Raw genomic sequence first — 20,853 nt, forward strand, 5'->3', positions numbered from 1 at the left:
CAACCTGGATCTGTTTAGGTGATAAAGCCAACAACCATTGTGAAAATCTTTGATTTGAAACACCTGGAACATTTTTCTCAAGGAGAAATTTCAAGGTGGAATGAGGTGTTTGTAAGACAATTTTGTTGAATCCTACAATGTGCTCAGTTGCTTTTACTGCATAGTGAACTCCTACCAATTGTTTCACACATGTGTCAAAACCTTTCTCGACTGGAGTTAAAATCCTAGAGAAATATCCCAAAATCCTCCAATTTCCTCCTTGTAATTGAAGCAACACAGAAGAAATTGCTTTTTCAGATGTATGCACCTGCAAAGCAAATGGTGCTTGTCTTTCTACTGTAGCTAGGGCTGGTGCAGTCTGCAAAGCTTTCTTCAAAGATTCAAAAGCTTGTTGATGAACTTCAGTCCAAGGACCAAAACCATTTTCCTCATTGTTTTTCAGAAGTTCATACAAACATTTTGCTTTCTCAGCAAATGACTCAATGAACTCTCTTGAAAAATTCACTAATCCTAGGAACTGTCTTAGAGATTTAAATGTAGTTGGTACAGGAAGTGCGGCAATAGCATTAACCCTTTCTTGCAAAGGTTGACGTTTTCCCGGACTGATCTGAATACCGAGAAACTTCACCTCGCGTTTCATGAGCTGTACTTTACGAGTATTCAGCTTGAGACCTGCATCTTGCAACAGATCAAACAATTCTGCCAAAAGAGTTAAATGCTCTTCCTCACTTTCAGAGGACAATAAAATATCGTCCACATACTGTAGAATACAGTCTGGCCTAGAAAATTTGGATAAGACTTTCGCTAAAGCCTGATGAAATACACTTGGGCTAAGATGGAGGCCTTGAGGAAGACGATTGAAGGTATATTGCTCGTTTTGGAATGAAAATGCAAATTTATATTGACAACTTTTGGTTAAAGCAATCGAAAAAAATCCATTTGCAATGTCGATCACAGAGAACACCTTTGCTTTTGCATCAATTCGGGACATTATGTCAGGTGTTTCTGCGACTAATGGGGCACAATTTGGAGTATATTTATTCAGCATTCTGAGGTCAACCAGAAGCCTGAATGAACTAGGATCATCTCTTTTAGGTACTACCCATAATGGATTGTTTGTAACTGAATTTGTTTTCCTAATAATGCCTTGTTGCAAAAGTTCTTGTATTACAATTGACACTGGTTCAATTGACTCCGGTGGCAATTTGTATTGTTTCTGAGCTGGTGGGTCACGTCCTTGCACATCCACTTCAACATCTTTGAACAATCCTGCCTCATTTTTACCTTGGCTCCACAGATTTTTGAATGATTTGACCAATTGTTCTAGCTCCTGATTGTCACCGACATCTGGCCATTTATGGTCTTCAGCAATCACTTCAGCTAAACAAATGCTGCCGACTTCACAGTAATCTGCTGGGTCAATTACCACAGGCTTACGATTAATGGAACCTTTCCAGATAACACCGTTACCTAGGTCAATTATCCAACCTCTTTGTTGAATGACATCTGTACCAATAATGTTCTCTGCACCTTGACAATACCAAATATCAATTTCAGTATCTAAATAACCAGGAACTTCGAATGAAACCTGTTTACTCTTAGAAGCTTTAGAATTACCTGATCCATTAAATCCCACAACTGTGCAAATAGCTGCGTCTGTCTCAAGAGGTAGTCTTACACCAGTAATTGAAATTTCAGCACCTGTATCAATTAGGAACTTAAGTTTTTGCCCATTCAATTTAGCTTTAATGTAGGGACGCCCACTTTTGTCTAGACATATTGGTGTTACATATTCTAGATGATGGGACTTTATTTCCTTTTTGTTTTCTAGTCAGGGGGTTGGTAATAATGGATTTGAATCAACAGTGGCTGATTGCAAGCTCTTTTCACTCATACCATTGCTGATTGATAATTCTCTGATTTGTTTTATCAGAGGAGCATAAGGAGAAGAAGATTGAGTTATATTTGGACGAGGAGGTGCGGATGGTTCAAGAGGTATAAGTCCATTTTCTTTACCTATGTCTCTTGACTGTTTCATCTGCACATCCCTCAAGAATTTTTTACATTGCCATTTTAAATGACCAGGGTTTTGACAATAGTAACAAGTAATGGGATCTCTCTTTCTCATTTGCTTGTACTTGTCATTTCTAGTAGCAACAGTCAGTCCTGTCTTAGTTGGGGTATGACTATTCCTATTTAAAGTGTCATTATGAACTAGAGCGATCTTGGACTTAAGATTGCCCTGTTTCATTTGTCTTCTAACTTTATCAATGAAGCTAGCAGCTTCTGACAAAGAAGTCTTATCATAAGCAATCGCTAATGTAGTTGGGTCAAGATATTTAAACTTTTTCACAAATAAATGTATCATTCCAGTGTCATTTTCATCGTCAACACCAAAAATCATTTTGTATGCCTTTGAGAATTTAATTTTAAATTCAAAGGGATCCTCTCTAATAGATGTCTGTAATGCATCTATTGTGTCAATTGACGGAACTTCCTCACCTGTTGTGCATAGTATCAATTGTCGTAATCTATCAGATTCGTCACCATGTCTTTCCTGTCCATTAGCATCAATAAAAGGTGATTTTGTTAGTCGTCGTGCATAGTGTGCAGGTAACCAAAGGTAAAATATATGATTACGTTGCTCATCTTTCAAATTGTATCTGTCAGTGTACGACTCAAATATATCTGCATTAAAAAATGCATCGCAATTTAAACTGTATGATGGAATTTCCTTTAAAACTTTCATTAATTGGTCATGTATTTTCAACTTTAATTTTGCTGCACGGTCTAGTAATTTTTTCTTCCTAACGTCTGCGTCATCCTCACCGTCATTGTCTCCTATTTCAGAAGTATCCGGAATATATGAAGCTTGCGTTTTTGACGTAGAAGCAGTCTGTCCGTTTGTTATAGTAGAAACCTGTCTACTGTCATTCTTTTGTTGTGACAAAACATTTGTTTTTGAGTTAATTTGTTCCTCAAGATCCTCTATATAACTACAGAAAATTTCACAGTTTGGACAATTAAGAGAGTCTTGGGACAAATTTTCATGAATCCCTGTGTTCTGTACAGTGTTACATTCTGTCTGTTGTAATGTACTAATACTTTTGGCAGGTAAAGTAACATTAAGTAGCATTTTGTTGAAAATTCTTACCAACTGTAAGATATTAGAGATCTTCTTACTCTGTTTGTTTACAGTAAATTTAGATTTGTCTATCTGAACATTAGCTTGTAAACATTCCTTGTACATATATGCCCATAAATGACTGTCATTTGGATAAAAAGACACATCTTTAAACTCTAGCTTACTGTCTCTAGCTAGGTCATCAATAAATTCCATGACTTTTACTCACCGTAATCAGAAGATTTTCTCGTCTTCAGCCGGCTATCACTTCACTGGACTTCTTGTCCACGTCTGATGGAACACCAAAGCCTCTGTTCTAGGTTCTTTGATCGTTGTTTTTCTTTCCAACTTGGTCACGAAATTGCGCCAAACTCCCCTCTCAGCAAGTGGGAAGAAAAAAAATGACGACTATGGCTGGCATTCGCCAAAATGTAAAATGTTGCTGATATTAAAAAAAATATCTGTAGCGTCTTGTCAGGCGTTGTGTTCAAATAGTTCTTTAGCCAGGCTTAAACAAAGTGTGATTTTATTCAAACACACTTGGCACATCAAGCATAAATACAATGTAAAAAGTAAGTACAGTTCAGTACATTGTAAGTGAATAAGTAAGAAAAATTAGTTGCCTGCTAGCTCTGCTTCCAAAGAGGACTGAGAAACAGCTGTTGTAGTTTGAGTGTGTAGGCCTAAAGAAAACAATGAAATGAGGTTTCAATATGTACGTGTTAAGTCTTCAGTGTGAAGGAGGTGTGTGGTTGTATGTGATGTCCTGGCATCTGTGCTCCAGGACACTGCTTTTATACTGTTTCAGACCGTCAAGACTCGTAATGCAGTTATGACCTAATACAGTTTAAGCTAAATGTGTGATGCCCATATTAGTAATAATTCCTAATATGTATATGACCAAAACGCTGACTTAGACTTGAACTACTTTGATTGACAGAAACATATAGTAGTATTCTCGAAATACACTGAAGTATATAATGACCTTTCCTGAATCAGAATAGATAACCTTTGTGACATATACATTCTTTTACAACTGTAACCAAACTTACAAAAGGATAATCAATTTCAATATTATGTATATATATATATATATATATATATATATATATATATATACATATATACACACATATCACAACACACAATTCTTTACACTCTATTAAACAGTTAATTTACTTAAATAAGTAACTTAAATACTAACTCTATTATAGATAACCCATTATTCTTGACATAAAAGATATGTTCACGTGTCTAGTTAAGTATGTCTCAAGTATCTCTGAAGCTATATCTGACAAGTTAGCCACTGACCTATTGACCTCTCAGGCAATGAATTCTGGTCAAAAGAAGGGAGACAACTGGACAAGAATGACATTCAAACTGCTATTTTGGTTTTGACCTTATGCCTAGGCTTCCCAGTAACAAGGGTAAAGAGAACCTGCATAATTACAAAATCCATGATCAAGCCGAATTAATCAAATAATTCTACACATAGTGTGATACCGTAAATTATATAAAATTTCCACCACCAATAAGGAATCCCTATCGATTGTGCAGCAGCTCACCAAATGAATAATGAGTAAACGTGAATAGCCCAGTGTAAAGGAAAGAAAGTGGAAACGAACCACCACCAATTGCGAAGCCTCTTACCAAAAATTAGGTCAAATGAGCAGATAAGTTAATCCAGATAGCCAAGATACCAGAAACGTCACTCAAAAGCCCTATAGGCCTCTTACCAGATGACAAATAATCCAAGCAGTAGATCTATTAACGCTTTCCCATCATACGTGAAGCTCCAGGACCAACAGCATCAATGGTGTTAACTGTAAACTCAGTACCAGGATGTAGAACCAGCCCGAGTGAAAGAGAGAGCGCCAATAGTGTAATAAAATAATGACTGATTTATTGATTAAAAAGAAGAACACTCACAAACATTGTAGATAAAATCGCAATGGATGGGAGCCGCCGGCCGGACGGCAAAGCACATCCGACCTAGGATAACTTCCGGGATGACGTCAGCACGCCGCGACCTGACGGCGTTTCGTCCAAGAAGACGTTATCAAAGGTACGGACGGCGTGCTGACGCCATCTCTTATAGAAAATACCTGATTATAATACCCGGAAGTGTTTGAACAATTCCGCCCTGAAGCTGTGAACCGGACATCCAATGACCGGAACCAGGATAGATCTATCCCACCATTTTGGTTAAGGGCACATATCAACTTCACTAACCCGGAATGTCCCATATTAAGGGCAAACATATTTAAAGGTGTAGCGGGCCTATTTGGCACAGCCGATGTGAAATTAAAAAATTGTTAAACCATAGATGTAAACAGAGTAAAAAAAAGGACATATATGGGCATTGTGTATGACTGTGTCGTCTTGCGCTCAGATAAAGATGCACTGAGACCGCAAAAATAATTGACCATATTGTATACAATTAAGTCAAACTATAGCGGAATGAGTTCAAACTCTAACCGGAGATCAGCATCATAAATATAGACCAAATATTAAATGTTGCAAATACATTAAGAGGCTATGCAGGAAACTAAACAGTTGAAATTATATCCCCAATAGATGAATGTATAACCATAAATAATTATTACCACACAACAAAGTATGATAGCTAACATATAATGTGTTACCAATTCTACTTAATAGACACCATAATGTATGATATTATAAAATTAAAAAATATATATATATATTGAAAAATATTAAAATAGGGGGGTGGGGTAATTTAATCTACATCTAGTGTTTGAAACTGATGTGACAATTCCCAAGGGTAGATCACACTAAATTATAAATATATTAAAAATAATGAGAAATGTACATCTAAAGAGTAAAAACTAAGAATTATCCAAAAAAGCATTAACCTCAACATCAACATTGAGGCCATATGGCACATAGCATTTTACACGGTGTATGCAGGACATCTCAAGTTTTGAGATGCCCCTCACAAGAGGTTCACCCCTCCAATGTGGCACAAAACGATCTATGCCCAGAAAAAGGGTGTGTCTAGGATCTTTATTATGTACTGCTGCATAGTGTTTGGATACTGAGTGTTTGGGGAAGCCCTTCCTTATATTTGCCACATGTTCATTTAATCTTACGTTAAGTGGGCGTTTTGTCCTGCCTATATATTGGTGTCCACAAGGACACTGAAGTAGATAGACAACCCCAGTAGTTGTGCATGATATAAAAGGCTCTATATCATGCTTATGTCCTGTACTATTAGATACAAATTCTTGTACTCTTCTCCGTTTATTGGAACTAAGGGTGCAAATTTGGCAGCGGTTGCACCTATAGTATCCCGTAAGTTGTTGCAAAAAACTGGGTTTGGGGACAGGGGGTTCCAAGATATTAGGAGAAACTTTGTCCCTCAAAGAGGGGACTCCCCTAAAAACCACCTTAGGTTTAATAGGTAAGTTTTCACGAAGCACCAGATCATTGTTTAGTATATGCCAATGACGAGCGACCAAATTCTTTATGGTCATATGTTGACTAGAGTATGTGGTCACAAATGGCAGAGTAAAAGGGTCTGTCTGATCCTGCCTCCTAGATTTACTCAACAAAGCCTGTCTGTCGATTGATCTCACTTCAGACAGAGCATGTTGAAGGAACTCCTCATTATATCCCTTATCCAGGAATCTTGTTGTTAATGTTTGTGCCTGTCTATCAAAGTCACGTATATCGGAACAATTCCGTCTGATGCGAAGGTATTGTCCCTTGGGGATAGCTCGCAACCAAGGAGCATGGTGGCAACTCTCGACAGGAATATAGGAATTCCTGTCGGTGGATTTGAAATGGGTGGAGGTGACAAATTGTCCATCCCTGATGGAAATATTCAAATCCAAAAAATTGACACCTAATTGACTACATTCATAATTTAAATGTATGCCTCTATCGTTAGAGTTAAGATCATCCAAAAATGAGGATAGATCGTCATGTGTGCCATCCCATAGGAGGAGGACGTCATCGATATACTAAGCCCACAGAAGAATCTGTGGGCGGTGATATGCATAGATGACGTCCTCCTCCCATTGGGCCATAAAAAGATTGGCCAGGGACGGGGCATATTTGGCCCCCATGGCCACGCCAGTGATCTGACGATAAAATTGGCCGTTATACCAGAAGTAGTTATGCTGTGCTGCAAATTTGAGTAACTCCATGATAAAGGAAATTTGGGCTTCTGGTAAATTAGAGTCACGAGTTAGAAACATGTTGACGGCATCAAGACCCATTTTCCGCATGATTCCGCATGAGGTGGGTCTTGATGCCGTCAACATGTTTCTAACGTTTTGGTCGCTCGTCATTGGCATATACTAAACAATGATCTGGTGCTTCGTGAAAACTTACCTATTAAACCTAAGGTGGTTTTTAGGGGAGTCCCCTCTTTGAGGGACAAAGTTTCTCCTAATATCTTGGAACCCCCTGTCCCCAAACCCAGTTTTTTGCAACAACTTACGGGATACTATAGGTGCAACCGCTGCCAAATTTGCACCCTTAGTTCCAATAAACGGAGAAGAGTACAAGAATTTGTATCTAATAGTACAGGACATAAGCATGATATAGAGCCTTTTATATCATGCACAACTACTGGGGTTGTCTATCTACTTCAGTGTCCTTGTGGACACCAATATATAGGCAGGACAAAACGCCCACTTAACGTAAGATTAAATGAACATGTGGCAAATATAAGGAAGGGCTTCCCCAAACACTCAGTATCCAAACACTATGCAGCAGTACATAATAAAGATCCTAGACACACCCTTTTTTTGGGCATAGATCGTTTTGTGCCACATTGGAGGGGTGAACCTCTTGTGAGGGGCATCTCAAAACTTGAGATGTCCTGGATACACCGTGTAAAATGCTATGTGCCATATGGCCTCAATGTTGATGTTGAGGTTAATGCTTTTTTGGATAATTCTTAGTTTTTATTCTTTAGATGTACATTTCTCATTATTTTTAATATATTTATAATTTAGTGTGATCTACCCTTGGGAATTGTCACATCAGTTTCAAACACTAGATGTAGATTAAATTACCCCACCCCCCTATTTTAATATTTTTCAATATATATATATATATTTTTTAATTTTATAATATCATACATTATGGTGTCTATTAAGTAGAATTGGTAACACATTATATGTTAGCTATCATACTTTGTTGTGTGGTAATAATTATTTATGGTTATACATTCATCTATTGGGGATACAATTTCAACTGTTTAGTTTCCTGCATAGCCTCTTAATGTATTTGCAACATTTAATATTTGGTCTATATTTATGATGCTGATCCCCGGTTAGAGTTTGAACTCATTCCGCTATAGTTTGACTTAATTGTATACAATATGGTCAATTATTTTTGCGGTCTCAGTGCATCTTTATCTGAGCGCAAGACGACACAGTCATACACAATGCCCATATATGTCCTTATGTTTACTCTGTTTACATCTATGGTTTAACAATTTTTTAATTTCACATCGGCTGTGCCAAATAGGCCCGCTACACCTTTAAATATGTTTGCCCTTAATATGGGACATTCCGGGTTAGTGAAGTTGATATGTGCCCTTAACCAAAATGGTGGGATAGATCTATCCTGGTTCCGGTCATTGGATGTCCGGTTCACAGCTTCAGGGCGGAATTGTTCAAACACTTCCGGGTATTATAATCAGGTCTTTTCTATAAGAGATGGCGTCAGCACGCCGTCCGTACCTTTGATAACGTCTTCTTGGACGAAACGCCGTCAGGTCGCGGCGTGCTGACGTCATCCCGGAAGTTATCCTAGGAGCGGATGTGCTTTGCCGTCCGGCCGGCGGCTCCCATCCATCGCGATTTTATCTACAATGTTTGTGAGTGTTCTTCTTTTTAATCAATAAATCAGTCATTATTTTATTACACTATTGGCGCTCTCTTTTTCACTCGGGCTGGTTCTACATCCTGGTACTGAGTTTACAGTTAACACCATTGATGCTGTTGGTCCTGGAGCTTCACGTATGATGGGAAAGCGTTAATAGATCTACTGCTTGGATTATTTGTCATCTGGTAAGAGGCCTATAGGGCTTTTGAGTGACGTTTCTGGTATCTTGGCTATCTGGATTAACTTATCTGCTCATTTGACCTAATTTTTGGTAAGAGGCTTTGCAATTGGTGGGCTATTCACGTTTACTCATTATTCATTTGGTGAGCTGCTGCACAATCAATAGGGATTCCTTATTGGTGGTGGAAATTTTATATAATTTACGGTATCACACTATGCAAGTTTTTTCTCTTATTGCATATTATCTGCATATTATTCACATTATTCGCTGAGGACTCTGACAACTCCCATCTCCCAGACCTGTGACTACATCTCAGCATATGAATCTTGCAGATTTTTAGTGGCTATCTGGTAAGCACATTTCCTACAGAGACCGTGGAGTGTGATCTATGTTTTCAGCGTCAATCAAGTTGATATTTGGGACATTGTTTTTTGTTTGGACATTTATTTTTTGTTTACCCACATCACGCAGCGCGGCTTATTTTTCTATACTATTCAATAGCAAGCTGTAGGTCAATGGAATGCATTGGTGGGAATAGATAACTGAAATCAACCGAGTTTCTAAAATCAATGCATTGTGCTCATGCTGGAAAATGCAGCAAATTGTGACAGTCAGGGCTATATTTCTGCATAACCAACAAAAGTTGTGGCCTCAAATGGCAAGTGTGCAAGAGGCAACACAAGCCATCACACAACACAAGTCAGTAAGGTCTCCTGCACACGGAGCGTTTAGGTTCCAGCATCCAGTCCCTCTGCCTGCAGCCTGTCTATGTCCAAGTCTATGCCACATTGAAATCCACTGTGTCTGGATGCTACAAATAGAGTGTGGAATGCTCAGTCTATTGCCAACATCTCTTGTTTTTACATACAAAACCTCTGTATTTCCCCTTGGGATTTTTCCAGGCAATATACAGTTCATATACAACTTTTCTTAAAAAGCAGTCATGCCAATTTTTATTACTATGTTTTATAAAAGCAATTATAAAATAACATAGTGGCTGCCATTTTTACACGTGTACAATACAGCGTAAATTGCAAGATAACTCAATTGTCCATGGTTGGATATGTTTCCATAATTTTCTAGAGGGCTTAAAGTGTTACTAAACCCAGGACCCTGCTTTCATTATATCTGATCTCCCACAGTACACAGAACATGGAAATGCAAACGTTTTAGTAAATATAAACTGCTAAATATCTTTTCTCAGCAGCAGTTAGAGCAGTCTTGTGACTTCTATCAGTGCCTGATTAAAGCTTGTAGGAGGAGTTTTCATACTGCACTGGCTGTCCTGTCAGGATACAGGATCCCTGACCCCCTGCCTGGACAGTGCTGATTGGCTCTGTGCTGATCACATGTACTCTCCCAAGAAAAAAAAAAGCTGTAGCAATACACACCAAACTGAGCATGTGCAGCCTGACTCCAGTAACCCTGTCTTATCCAGACATGTTATGGGGACAATTCAAGAAGAGGAGGATCTGTGCATACAGGATCAAGCAGCCTTTTTACACAATGCAGAGGATTAATCCCTTAGGTTTCACAGTGAGTATAACAAGCATGCTTTGCTGCATATACAGACTGAATTTAGTATTGTGGGTTTAGTAACACTTTAGGCTGGGTTCACACTTGCTGTGCATGCCACGTTCCTGTTCACCAATTCAGGTGCAAATCAGTTCCGGATTTCTGCTTGAATTCGCACCTGATTCGAAAACAAAGACGCACAGGACCCTTTCCAAATGCGCACCACGGCTGCCCCGGAGCTGTGTGAACCGGCTCCATTGCGAGTCAGGCAGACTCCCCTGAATATGCACCTGATTCGGAAACAAAGACACACAGGACCCTTTCTAAATGCACACCATTGCTGCCCCGGGGCTGTGTGAACCGGCTCCATTGCGAGTCAGGCAGACTCCCCTGAATTTGCACCTGATTCGGAAACAAAGACACACAGGACCCTTTCCAAATGCGCACCATGGCTGCCTCGGAGCTGTGTGAACCAGCTCCATTGCGAGTCAGGCAGACTCCCCTGAATACGCACCTGATTCGGAAACAAAGACACACAGGACCCTTTCCAAATGCGCACCACGGCTGCCCCGGAGCTGTGTGAACCGGCTCCATTGCGAGTCAGGCAGACTCCCCTGAATTCGCATCTGGTTCGGAAACAAAGACACACAGGACCCTTTCCAAATGCACACCATTGCTGCCCCGGGGCTGTGTGAACCGGCTCCATTGCGAGTCAGGCAGACTCCCCTGAATTTGCACCTGATTCGGAAACAAAGACACACAGGACCCTTTCCAAATGCGCACCATGGCTGCCCCGGGGCTGTGTGAACCGGCTCCATTGCGAGTCAGGCAGACTCTTCTGTCATGCGCATTGGATGCGGAGAAACCCACATCCAATTTGCATAAGTATAAACCCAGCCCTAAGGCCCCTTTTAAACATGCCGGCCGTTTTTCCCTTTTTCATCCACCAGTTGTCGGAAGAAAAACGGACATCAGTTCATCTCTATGGAAAAACAGATGTAAACAGATGATCATCCATTTACATCTATTTACATTCGCTTCCGTCAACATCTATTTTTTGGAACAGATCAAAGCCCTATTTGTTCTTCTGCTAACAAAAAAAACAGATCGTACGAGAAACTGATGTAAACTGCTTTCGCATGAAAAAATGGCTCTGGGACACAAGTGATTAAGGATTCTAGCTAGAGGATGTAAAAAACTGATGTAAAAATGGATGAAAAACTGATGTAAACTTTATCCATTTTTTTCTTAGAAAAAAACATGACTAAACTGATAAAACAAACAGTCTGCATGTGTGAAAGGGGCCTAAGTTTGTCTGCACCGATGCCAAACCAGGATAGACTTGACACGTTTCAGAAGCTCCTTCCTCAGGGTAGGTAGGGTATGCCTTTATATTAAACATTGTACAAAATACAAGAAAACCAGCCATAGGTTAAAAACAAGATCAAGGTTGCCGAACTTCTACCTCTCGACCATGGACCAAACCCGACAATCCCTAGAGACTCATCATGCATCTACTGAGGCCACCTAGCTGTAGCTAGTGGGCATCAAGAGATATTTGTACTTGCTGCAGGAACTCTTTGTGGCTTCGAGAGGTGGAAGTATGGCAATCTTGATCTTGTTTTTAGCTGGTTTCCTTTTTTTTTTTTGTACATCATATAATATATGGCATACCCTACCTACCCTTGAGGAAGGAGTTTCCGAAATGAGTCGGGCATGTCCTGGTTTGACATCAGTGCAGACAAAGTCAAGCACTATGGAGAAATCGTATCCAGCCATGGACAACTTGGATTTCTTGTAATTCGCGCTGCATTGCATGTGTGTAAAAATTCTAGCCAATGTGTAATTTTATAATTGCTTGTAATGAAGATGGGCATGACTGCTTTAAAAGAAAAGTTGTGTCCGTGACTGGATGCTGTACCAAGTGGTAATGATATTAAGGGTCCTATACATTCAGGGATGTATGTCCAGAACGCAGGTTGTCTGCATTTAAGGCGTTTTACATCTCTGAACGTGCAGGCCCCGAAATGTGACTACTACTCAGCACAGCATCAAGCCACAGCACGTTTTAACCTGTCATAGACTTTGACAGTCTGGAGGCAGAGGGGCTGGATGCTGAACCTGTGCCTCCTGGACACATGAAAATACTAGGGTTTTGATGCACAGGGGGCAAATCGCTCAGTGTGCATGTAGCCTAGTACATTACTGTGTATAGTGAAAGGTTGTAGACTGCTGCCCTGCCTGCCAAGGCAATCCAGCTGGGATCTCATGGTTGTCATCCCTGCATAGTTTGTACTTTGTACTTAGATCTCGTTCGCACTGGTATTGACAAACCCCTGTTTACAGGGCAGTTCTAAACGCAACCCATATAATAATTGATAAGGCTCAGTTCACATATATGCAAATCAAATGCATTTTGAACCGATTTGCATAATATGTGAACCAGACTGGCTTTCAATGGAGCTTGTGGAGTATGGAGCTTCAATGGAGAATGTTCACATATATGCAGGCTGGTTGCGGTGCGAATTCAAAAAGTGTCCTGTGCATTCTTTCAATGCATTTTGTGTAATTTCAGAGTCAAATTAAACCTGAATTGCACACGAACTACTGAATAGATACTGCACCAGACTCTGCAATGAAACCAGACCCGCATATATGTGAACCCAGCCTAATGGTATCATTCACCCTGTGTGTGTGTGCCTGCATTTAGGTGCATTCAGTTTAGCTGTGCTTAGAGAAAATAGAATTATTTGCATCCAGAGACAGATTACATACTTGGAAGGCATATAAACGCACAAAAAGGCAAGTACAGTTAATAGCAGGAGAACTTGATCTGGGAAACATAAAGTTTGTTTATACATTCTCCTGTGATCTGGCACATCTGAGTTTGGGGCACACACACGGAGCCGGAAACCCCCTCCCTCTGTGATTGGGCACAGCAGGAGCCAATAAGTGGGTCCGGCTCACGCAATGTCCGCCGTACGCACCAATTGTTTGGAAGACAGGCAGAACTGCGGTCTGCCTGTGTAAACAAGGCAGGTCACCTTTCTGTGACAGAGGAATGTACTGATCCTGTGTTCCTGCCAAGCAGGAACATGGATCTTAACCTTTCCCCAGTCGAAGCACCTCCTCCACAGTTAGCAAGCACTCCCTAGGAACACATTTAACCCCTTGATCAGCCCTGGTGTTAACCCCATTCCCAGCCAGTGTCACTAGTATAGTGAGAGTACGTATTATGTAGCACTGATCACTGTATTAGTGTCACTAGTCTCCAAAAAGTTTCAGTTAGTGTCCGAGTTGTCCGCTGCAATACCTCAGTCCTGCTATAAGTCGCTGATCACCACCATTACTAGTAAAAAAAAAATATCCCATAGTTTGTAGACGCGATAACTTTTTCACAAACCAGTCAATATACACTTATTGGGATTTTTTTCCCCAAAATATATAGCAGAATACATATTGGCCTAAACTGATGAAGAAATTTCATTTTTAAAAAAAAAATTTTTGGCTGTGTTTTATAAAAAATATTGTTTTTTTTCAAAATTGTCGGTCTTTTTTGTTTATAGCGCAAAAAATAAAAACCGCAGAGATGATCAAATACAACCAAAAGAAAGCTATATTTGTGGGAAAAAAGACATCAATGTTATTTGGGTACATCATCGCACGACCGCGCTATTGCCAGTTAAAAGTAATGCAGTGTTGTATCGCAAAAAATGGCCTGGACATAAAGGGGAGTATACCTTCTGGAACTGAAGTGGTTAAATAATCTAAACGCAAATAGCTACTGTCAATGTAGCCTAGGACCTCATACAACCACATATAGCATGCATTTGGGGACATGCACCCACAAAAGCACGGCTGTCAAATTGGGACCAAAGACTGTATCCACGCAGCCACTGCATGCCAATAGACATGACTGGAAATGCCTGCATGCAGATGCACAGAACACCTATGCCTCCCATTCCTGGAAACACAGAGCTTTGCACGGATGTACACTTAAGTGCACCTGTGTGAACGTGGCCTTAGGACCCAATCAGATGTGCGACCTCCAGGCTCACTCTGTGTGCAAACTGCATCCTGTGAAAATCAATGGCTGGCATTGACACTCTTTGCATTTAACCACTCATCTGAGAGGTTACGTGTGATTAGAAGCTTTGATTTGTGGCTTTGATTGGCTGTTCTTGCAACACACAACCTGAATACAGCTAATCATCCATTTTGTATAAAGTCATAGAAGAGAGTGCGGCTGCCTCCAGAATTTAGCCACCCTAATCACTGCCTGAAGGAGGCTTTACAGCTCACCCACCCTGGGTCTGTACATTTAGAGCCCAAGTGATAGTATATTAGGATGACATTTTGTCCTACTCTTTGAGTTCTCAGGTTAAGGTGTACTAACACAGAGGGGACAAATTGTCTCTTTTACTATTTCTTTCTGTCTTGAGTAGGTAATGCACCATAGAGTAAAGCATAGCTGCCATGGCAATATGTGCAACCCCTCCCAGCTGCCATTGCAGAGTTTAGGTGGGCGGTAAAAGTGCAGATCAATTGCCTGCTTTTACGACCCCTTGGCTGCCTGTTTAAACAAGGCCCTAGTGTGATACTAAAGTTTGCCAGTCAACATGTAGTAGGAAGAGGCAGAATAGTTGGCTTTTAGGGGAGGCAGGAAGTATAAATCTGGCCATGGGGACAATGAAGGGGGAAAAAGGCCTCAAGGTGTACAGAACATAAAATAACATATTTAAGAGATTATATATTCATCTTTATACTGCATTTGTGCTATTTATGTGTCGTCTATATGCACTGGTAACTGCATTCTCTCTTGCAGGGTATGTTTGCTAGCCAGCTATTGCTATAAATCACTGGAGTGCTTGAAGCTCAGTTTCTGCAAGGAAGTTACCTCTGATGCTATTGAAAAACTTAGCAAAAACTGCAAAAGGTATGGAAGCTAAATAACATAAAAAGGTGTATATGTGGGTGCTTCCGTGGGGTAGAACCCTGGATCCAACAGGTTGTATAGATCAACATGCACTCGGGCAGCACCTGAGAGGAGAGGCAGCTCTGTAGAAATGTACAAAAGAACAAGATGCCTCTAAGTGCAATATGGACCATTTAATAGAACATAAAAAGGTTTAAACAACTTACAAGAAGTTCTTAAAATGAAAGCCCAAAGCAAAAACTGGAGGTGGATCAGCAGCATATCTTTAAGGCCGGAGTAGCTGATGCTCAGTTGTCCAGTGTCCGGGAGACTACTTGGTGTATCAGTGTGCACACAGCGTGGTAGGGCTTCTGGTAACCATACTGGAATGCACGCGGCCGGTATTAGACGCGGGTGGGCAGTAACATGTTTCGGAGCATGCGGGGCTCCTTCATCAGACCTTTACCGGAAACGCCCTTCCACACTGCGAGCATGCCGATACACCAAGCAGTCTCCCGGACACTAGACAACCTTAAAGGTATGCTGCTCATCCTCCTCCAGTTTCTGCTTTTGGCTTTCATTTTAAAAACTTCTTGTAAGTTGTTTTAACCCTTTTATGTTCTATTAAATGGTCCATATTGCACTTAGAGGCACCTTGTTCTCTTCTACAAGCTAAATAGCATGTAGCTGATGTTTTGGAAAATGAATGTGCTTATGTTATCGTGGGTGTACATATGCATCTTATGGCTATACTGTGCAAATTCTGTGGAGCCAGGCAGCATGGAAGGCCAAAAATGCTAGAGGCATATACTATATAAATAGGGCTCAAACTCCACAGTTACTACTGACAGTCTGCACAGAAGAAGCACTGCGGCTCCTGCTCTGGTCAACTGTTAGAACTCAGAGACAGGCAGTGGAAGCTTAGAGCAAGGAGGCACTCATTATGTCCCCCTTGGCTCCAGTTACATGACACAGCCAAGCGAGGACTTCCCCTCTCTCTGAAATCCCTGGCCTTGTAAGTGGATTTATTGAAGGTGGAGAGCTAAACCATACCTCCCAACTTTTAGAGATGGGAACGAGGGACACCTTTTAGCAAATGTATGTAGGACAGGATCTCTTAAAGTAGAATTATACAAAAAAAAGTTAGTTAAACTCACAAGCGCTTCTTTTACCACTATTATTGCTTTATACAGGGTTTTGACATTTACAAATGCAGCAATTTAGAAATTGGATGAAAGGTATAGCACTGGGAAACACTTTTTGAAAGATAAATAGTGCATTTTATATACAACTATATAGTTCAGACCAAAATGAGGAACAAATGAGAAGAAAAGAGGGACAGTCCCTCGAAATCAGGGACAGTTGAGAGCTATGCTAAACTGATGGGGGGATATCTATTGGGGGGAAAGCTACACCATACTGGTGGGTGGGAAATCTGTACAGGGGGAGCTGTACTTGTTGGGGAAAGATGTTTCCCGAGGGGAGCTGTATTGGGAGATCTGTTCTAGGGAGAGCTGTACTGGTTGAGAAAAGAGATCTGTCCTGAGGGGAACTGTATTGGGGGAAGCTTTACCAGTCAAGGAGAGAGATCTGTCCTAGGGGGAGCTGTATTGGGGGAAGGGGTGATCAGTACTGAAAGACATGTACTGGTTGAGGAGAGAGATCTGTCCTGAGTGAGGGGAGCTGTAATTGGGTGGGGATCTGTACTGGAAAAGCTGTACTAGTTTAGGAGACAGATTTGTCCTGGGTGGAACTGTATTGGGGGAGCTGTACTGGTTGTGGGGGGGGGGGGGGAGATCTGTCCTGAGTGGAACTATATTGAGGGAGATCTGTACTGGGGCGAGCTGTACTGGTTGAGCAGAGAGATCTGTCCTAAAGGGAGTTTACACTGGAGGAGCTGTACTGGTTAAGCAGAGAAATCTGTCCTAAAGGGGAGTTATACTGGGGAAGCTGTGCTGGTTGGGGAGATAGGTCTGTCCTGGGGGAAGCTGTATTGGGATGGAGATCTGTACTGTGGGGAGCTGTACTGGTTAGGGGAGAGATCTGTCCTAAGGGAAGCTGTATTGGGGGGATCTGTACTTGAGGAGACTGTACAAATTATTTTCCTCAAGGTGCCCGAGGCTGACCCTCCCACCCCCCAGGAAGAAAAATGGCCCTGAAAAGTGTTCACCCTGCCTAATTATATTATGATGTGAGTCTACCTTTAACATGGAGCGTGATGGGCCGTGGTGCTGCAATAGTTTGTTGTGAGTCCCAATTGTTAATAGTTCAGTTAGGAGGATTTTTTGGTTCCATTTAGTAGTGTTTTTCTTTCTACAGTGTTGCAAATAAATTGACATGCACATTAAATAATACACATTTTGCACTGTTTTTTCAGGTTGAAGATGCTTCATCTCTATGGCTGTCGCATATCTCCTGATCTTGAGCATATTAAACAGTTCAGTAAATCCTTCCAGATTTTTCATGATCTTTCTATAGCAACTGCAAAATTTTCTGGAGAATGAAGATCTATCTACAGTATGTTTACTGTTGTATTAGGACTCATTCCCACTCTTGGGTTTTGTACAAAAGGCATGCCGTTTTCATGTGTATTACATCTGATATGCATGTGTTTTGTACGCTGTATCAAAGAATTGTACAAATTCATTCTTCTGAGCTATTTGGGTTACTCCAAATGCTGCCCAAACACAAAAGTGGAAATTTGCCCTGTATTTGTTATACTGTATATTTGTAGTATTTATTTTTCTCCTAATAAATGTATTTTTGACAAGCATAAAAAATGAATGTATTTTTATTCTTTGTTTCCCACAATTTAGGGCTCATTTACACCGTTGCAACATGATAAACTGTGTCTAACTTCCCAATAATAAAAGTAGTGCCTGTTCTCATCTCAAACCTTAAGTTCATTGCGCTTCACAAAATATGACATGCATTTTTTTCCCCTGTGCTTCAGTGCCTTGGGAGACCCATAGAAAATCAACAGCATTGCATCAAAGTGTATATAACATGAATTTTAATGTGTTGGTAACTGGTATTAATAAGCCTCGGACAATGGCTGTTAACCCTAACTGCTCCAATTTCTAAATCCTAAAAAGCACTGACAACTGTCCCTGCCTAATTCTACAAAAAACGCACCTCTATGCACGTGCATAGACCATCTAAATGGGTCCTAAATTATTTTTAGATATCACATTGACTAGAATGCAATCAGTACAAAGAGAAGACAGAAAGAAGTTTATAGTTTATAGACAACCTAATTATGAATATATATACACCCCTCACATTTTTGTAAATATTTTATTCTATCTTTTCATGTGACAACACTGAAGAAATGACACTTTACTACCATGTAAAGTAGTGAGTGTACAGCTTGTATAACAGTGTAAATTTGCTGTCCCCTCAAAGTAACTCAACCCACAGCCAGTAATGTCTAAACCACTGGCAAAAAAAGTACATCCCAAAGGTAAAATGTCCAAATTAGTCCCAAAGTGTCAATATTTTGTGTGGCCACCATTATTTTCCAGCACTGCCTTAACCTGCTTGGGCATGGAGTTCACCAGAGCTTCACAGTTTTCCACTGGAGTCCTCTTCCACTCCTCCCTGACGACATCAAGGAGCTGGTGGATGTTAGAGACCTTGCGATCCTCCAACTTCCGTTAGAGGATGCCTCACAGATGCTCAATAGGGTTTAGATCTGGAGACACGCTTGGCCATCCATCACCTTTACCCTCAGCTTCTTTAGCAAGGCAGTGGTTGTCTTGGAGGTGTGTTTGGGGTCATTATCATGTCGAATACTGCTCTGCGACCCAGTCTCTGAAGGGAGGGGATCATGTTCAGCTTGAGTATATCACAGTACATGTTGGCAATTATGGTTCCCTCAATGAACTGTAGCTCCCCAGTGTTGGCAGCACTCATGCAGCCCCAGACCATGACACTCCCACCACCATGCTTGACTGTAGGCAAGACACACTTGTCTTTGTACTCCTCACCTGGTTGCCGCCACACACGCTTGACACCATCTAAACCAAATAAGTTTATCTTGGTCTCATCAGACCACAGGACATGGTTCCAGTAATCCATGTCTTTAGTCTGCTTGTCTTCAGCAAACTGTTTGCGGGTTTTCTTATGCATCATCTTTAGAAGAGGCTTCTTTCTGGGAAGACAGCATGCAGACCAATTTAATGCAGTGTGCGGCGTATGGTCTGAGCACTGACAGGCTGACCCCTCACCGCTGCAACCTCTGCAGCAATGCTGGCACCACTCATACGTCTATTTCTCAAAGACAACCTCTGGATATGATGCTGAGCACGTGCACTCAGCTTCTTTGGTCGACCATGGCGAAGCCTGTTCTGAGTGGAACCTGTTAAACCACTGCATGGTCTTGGCCACCGTGCTGCAACTCAGTTTCAGGGTCTTGGCAATCTTCTTATAACCTAAGCCATCTTTATGTTGAGCAACAGTTCTTTTTTTCAGATCCTCAGAGAGTTCTTTTTCATGAGGTGCCATGTTCAACTTCCAGTGACCAGTATGAGAGCGATAACACCAAATTTAACACACCTGCTCCCCATTCACACCTGAGACCTTGTAACACTAACCGGTCACATGACATTGGGGAGGGAAAATGGCTAATTGGGCCCATTTTGGACATTTTCACTTAGGGGTGTACTCACTTTTGTTGCCAGCGGCTTAGACAATAATGGCTGTTGAGTTATTCTGAGGAGACAGCAAATTTGCACTGTTATACAAGCTGTACACTCACTACTTTACATTGTAGCAAAGTGACATTTCTTCAGTGTTGTCACATGAAAAGATATAATAAAATATTTACAAAAATGTGAGGGGTGTACTCACTTTTGTGAGATACTGTATATATATATATATATACAGTGGGTACGGAAAGTATTCAGACCCCCTTAAATTTTTCACTCTTTGTTATATTGCAGCCATTTGCTAAAATCATTTAGCCTTAATTCTAAGCGGTATGTGTGGAGAAAACTGCTCATCACCTGTCCAATACAGTCCCAACAGTGAAGCATGGTGGTGGCAGCATCATGCTGTGGGGGTGTTTTTCAGCTGCAGGGACAGGACGACTGGTTGCAATGGAGGGAAAGATGAATGCGGCCAAGTACAGGGATATCCTGGACAAAAACCTTCTCCAGAGTGCTCTGGACCTCAGACTGGGCCGAAGGTTTACCTTCCAACAAGACAATGACCCTAAGCACACAGCTAAAATAACGAAGGAGTGGCTTCACA

At 41.0% G+C, this 20,853-nt stretch overlaps 1 protein-coding gene across 1 annotated transcript in view; it reads left to right on the forward strand.

Moving 5' to 3' along the window:
* LOC309557387 (uncharacterized protein) overlaps window positions 1-18,169 on the forward strand; it is a gene marked incomplete at its 3' end in the record, with an annotated part of 146,257 nt that extends 128,088 nt beyond the window's left edge. Inside the window, exons 13-14 of the mRNA XM_082260099.1 lie at window positions 15,511-15,621; window positions 17,978-18,169. Coding sequence (XP_082116225.1) covers window positions 15,511-15,621; window positions 17,978-18,104 — 238 coding nt within the window. The remainder of the gene's footprint in view (window positions 1-15,510; window positions 15,622-17,977) is intronic.
* Between the last annotated feature and the right edge of the window lie 2,684 nt (window positions 18,170-20,853).

Source organism: Pelophylax lessonae, assembly GCF_965119305.1.
Source record: "Pelophylax lessonae genome assembly, chromosome: 1".
In the NCBI taxonomy this organism is placed as follows: Eukaryota; Metazoa; Chordata; class Amphibia; order Anura; family Ranidae; genus Pelophylax; species Pelophylax lessonae.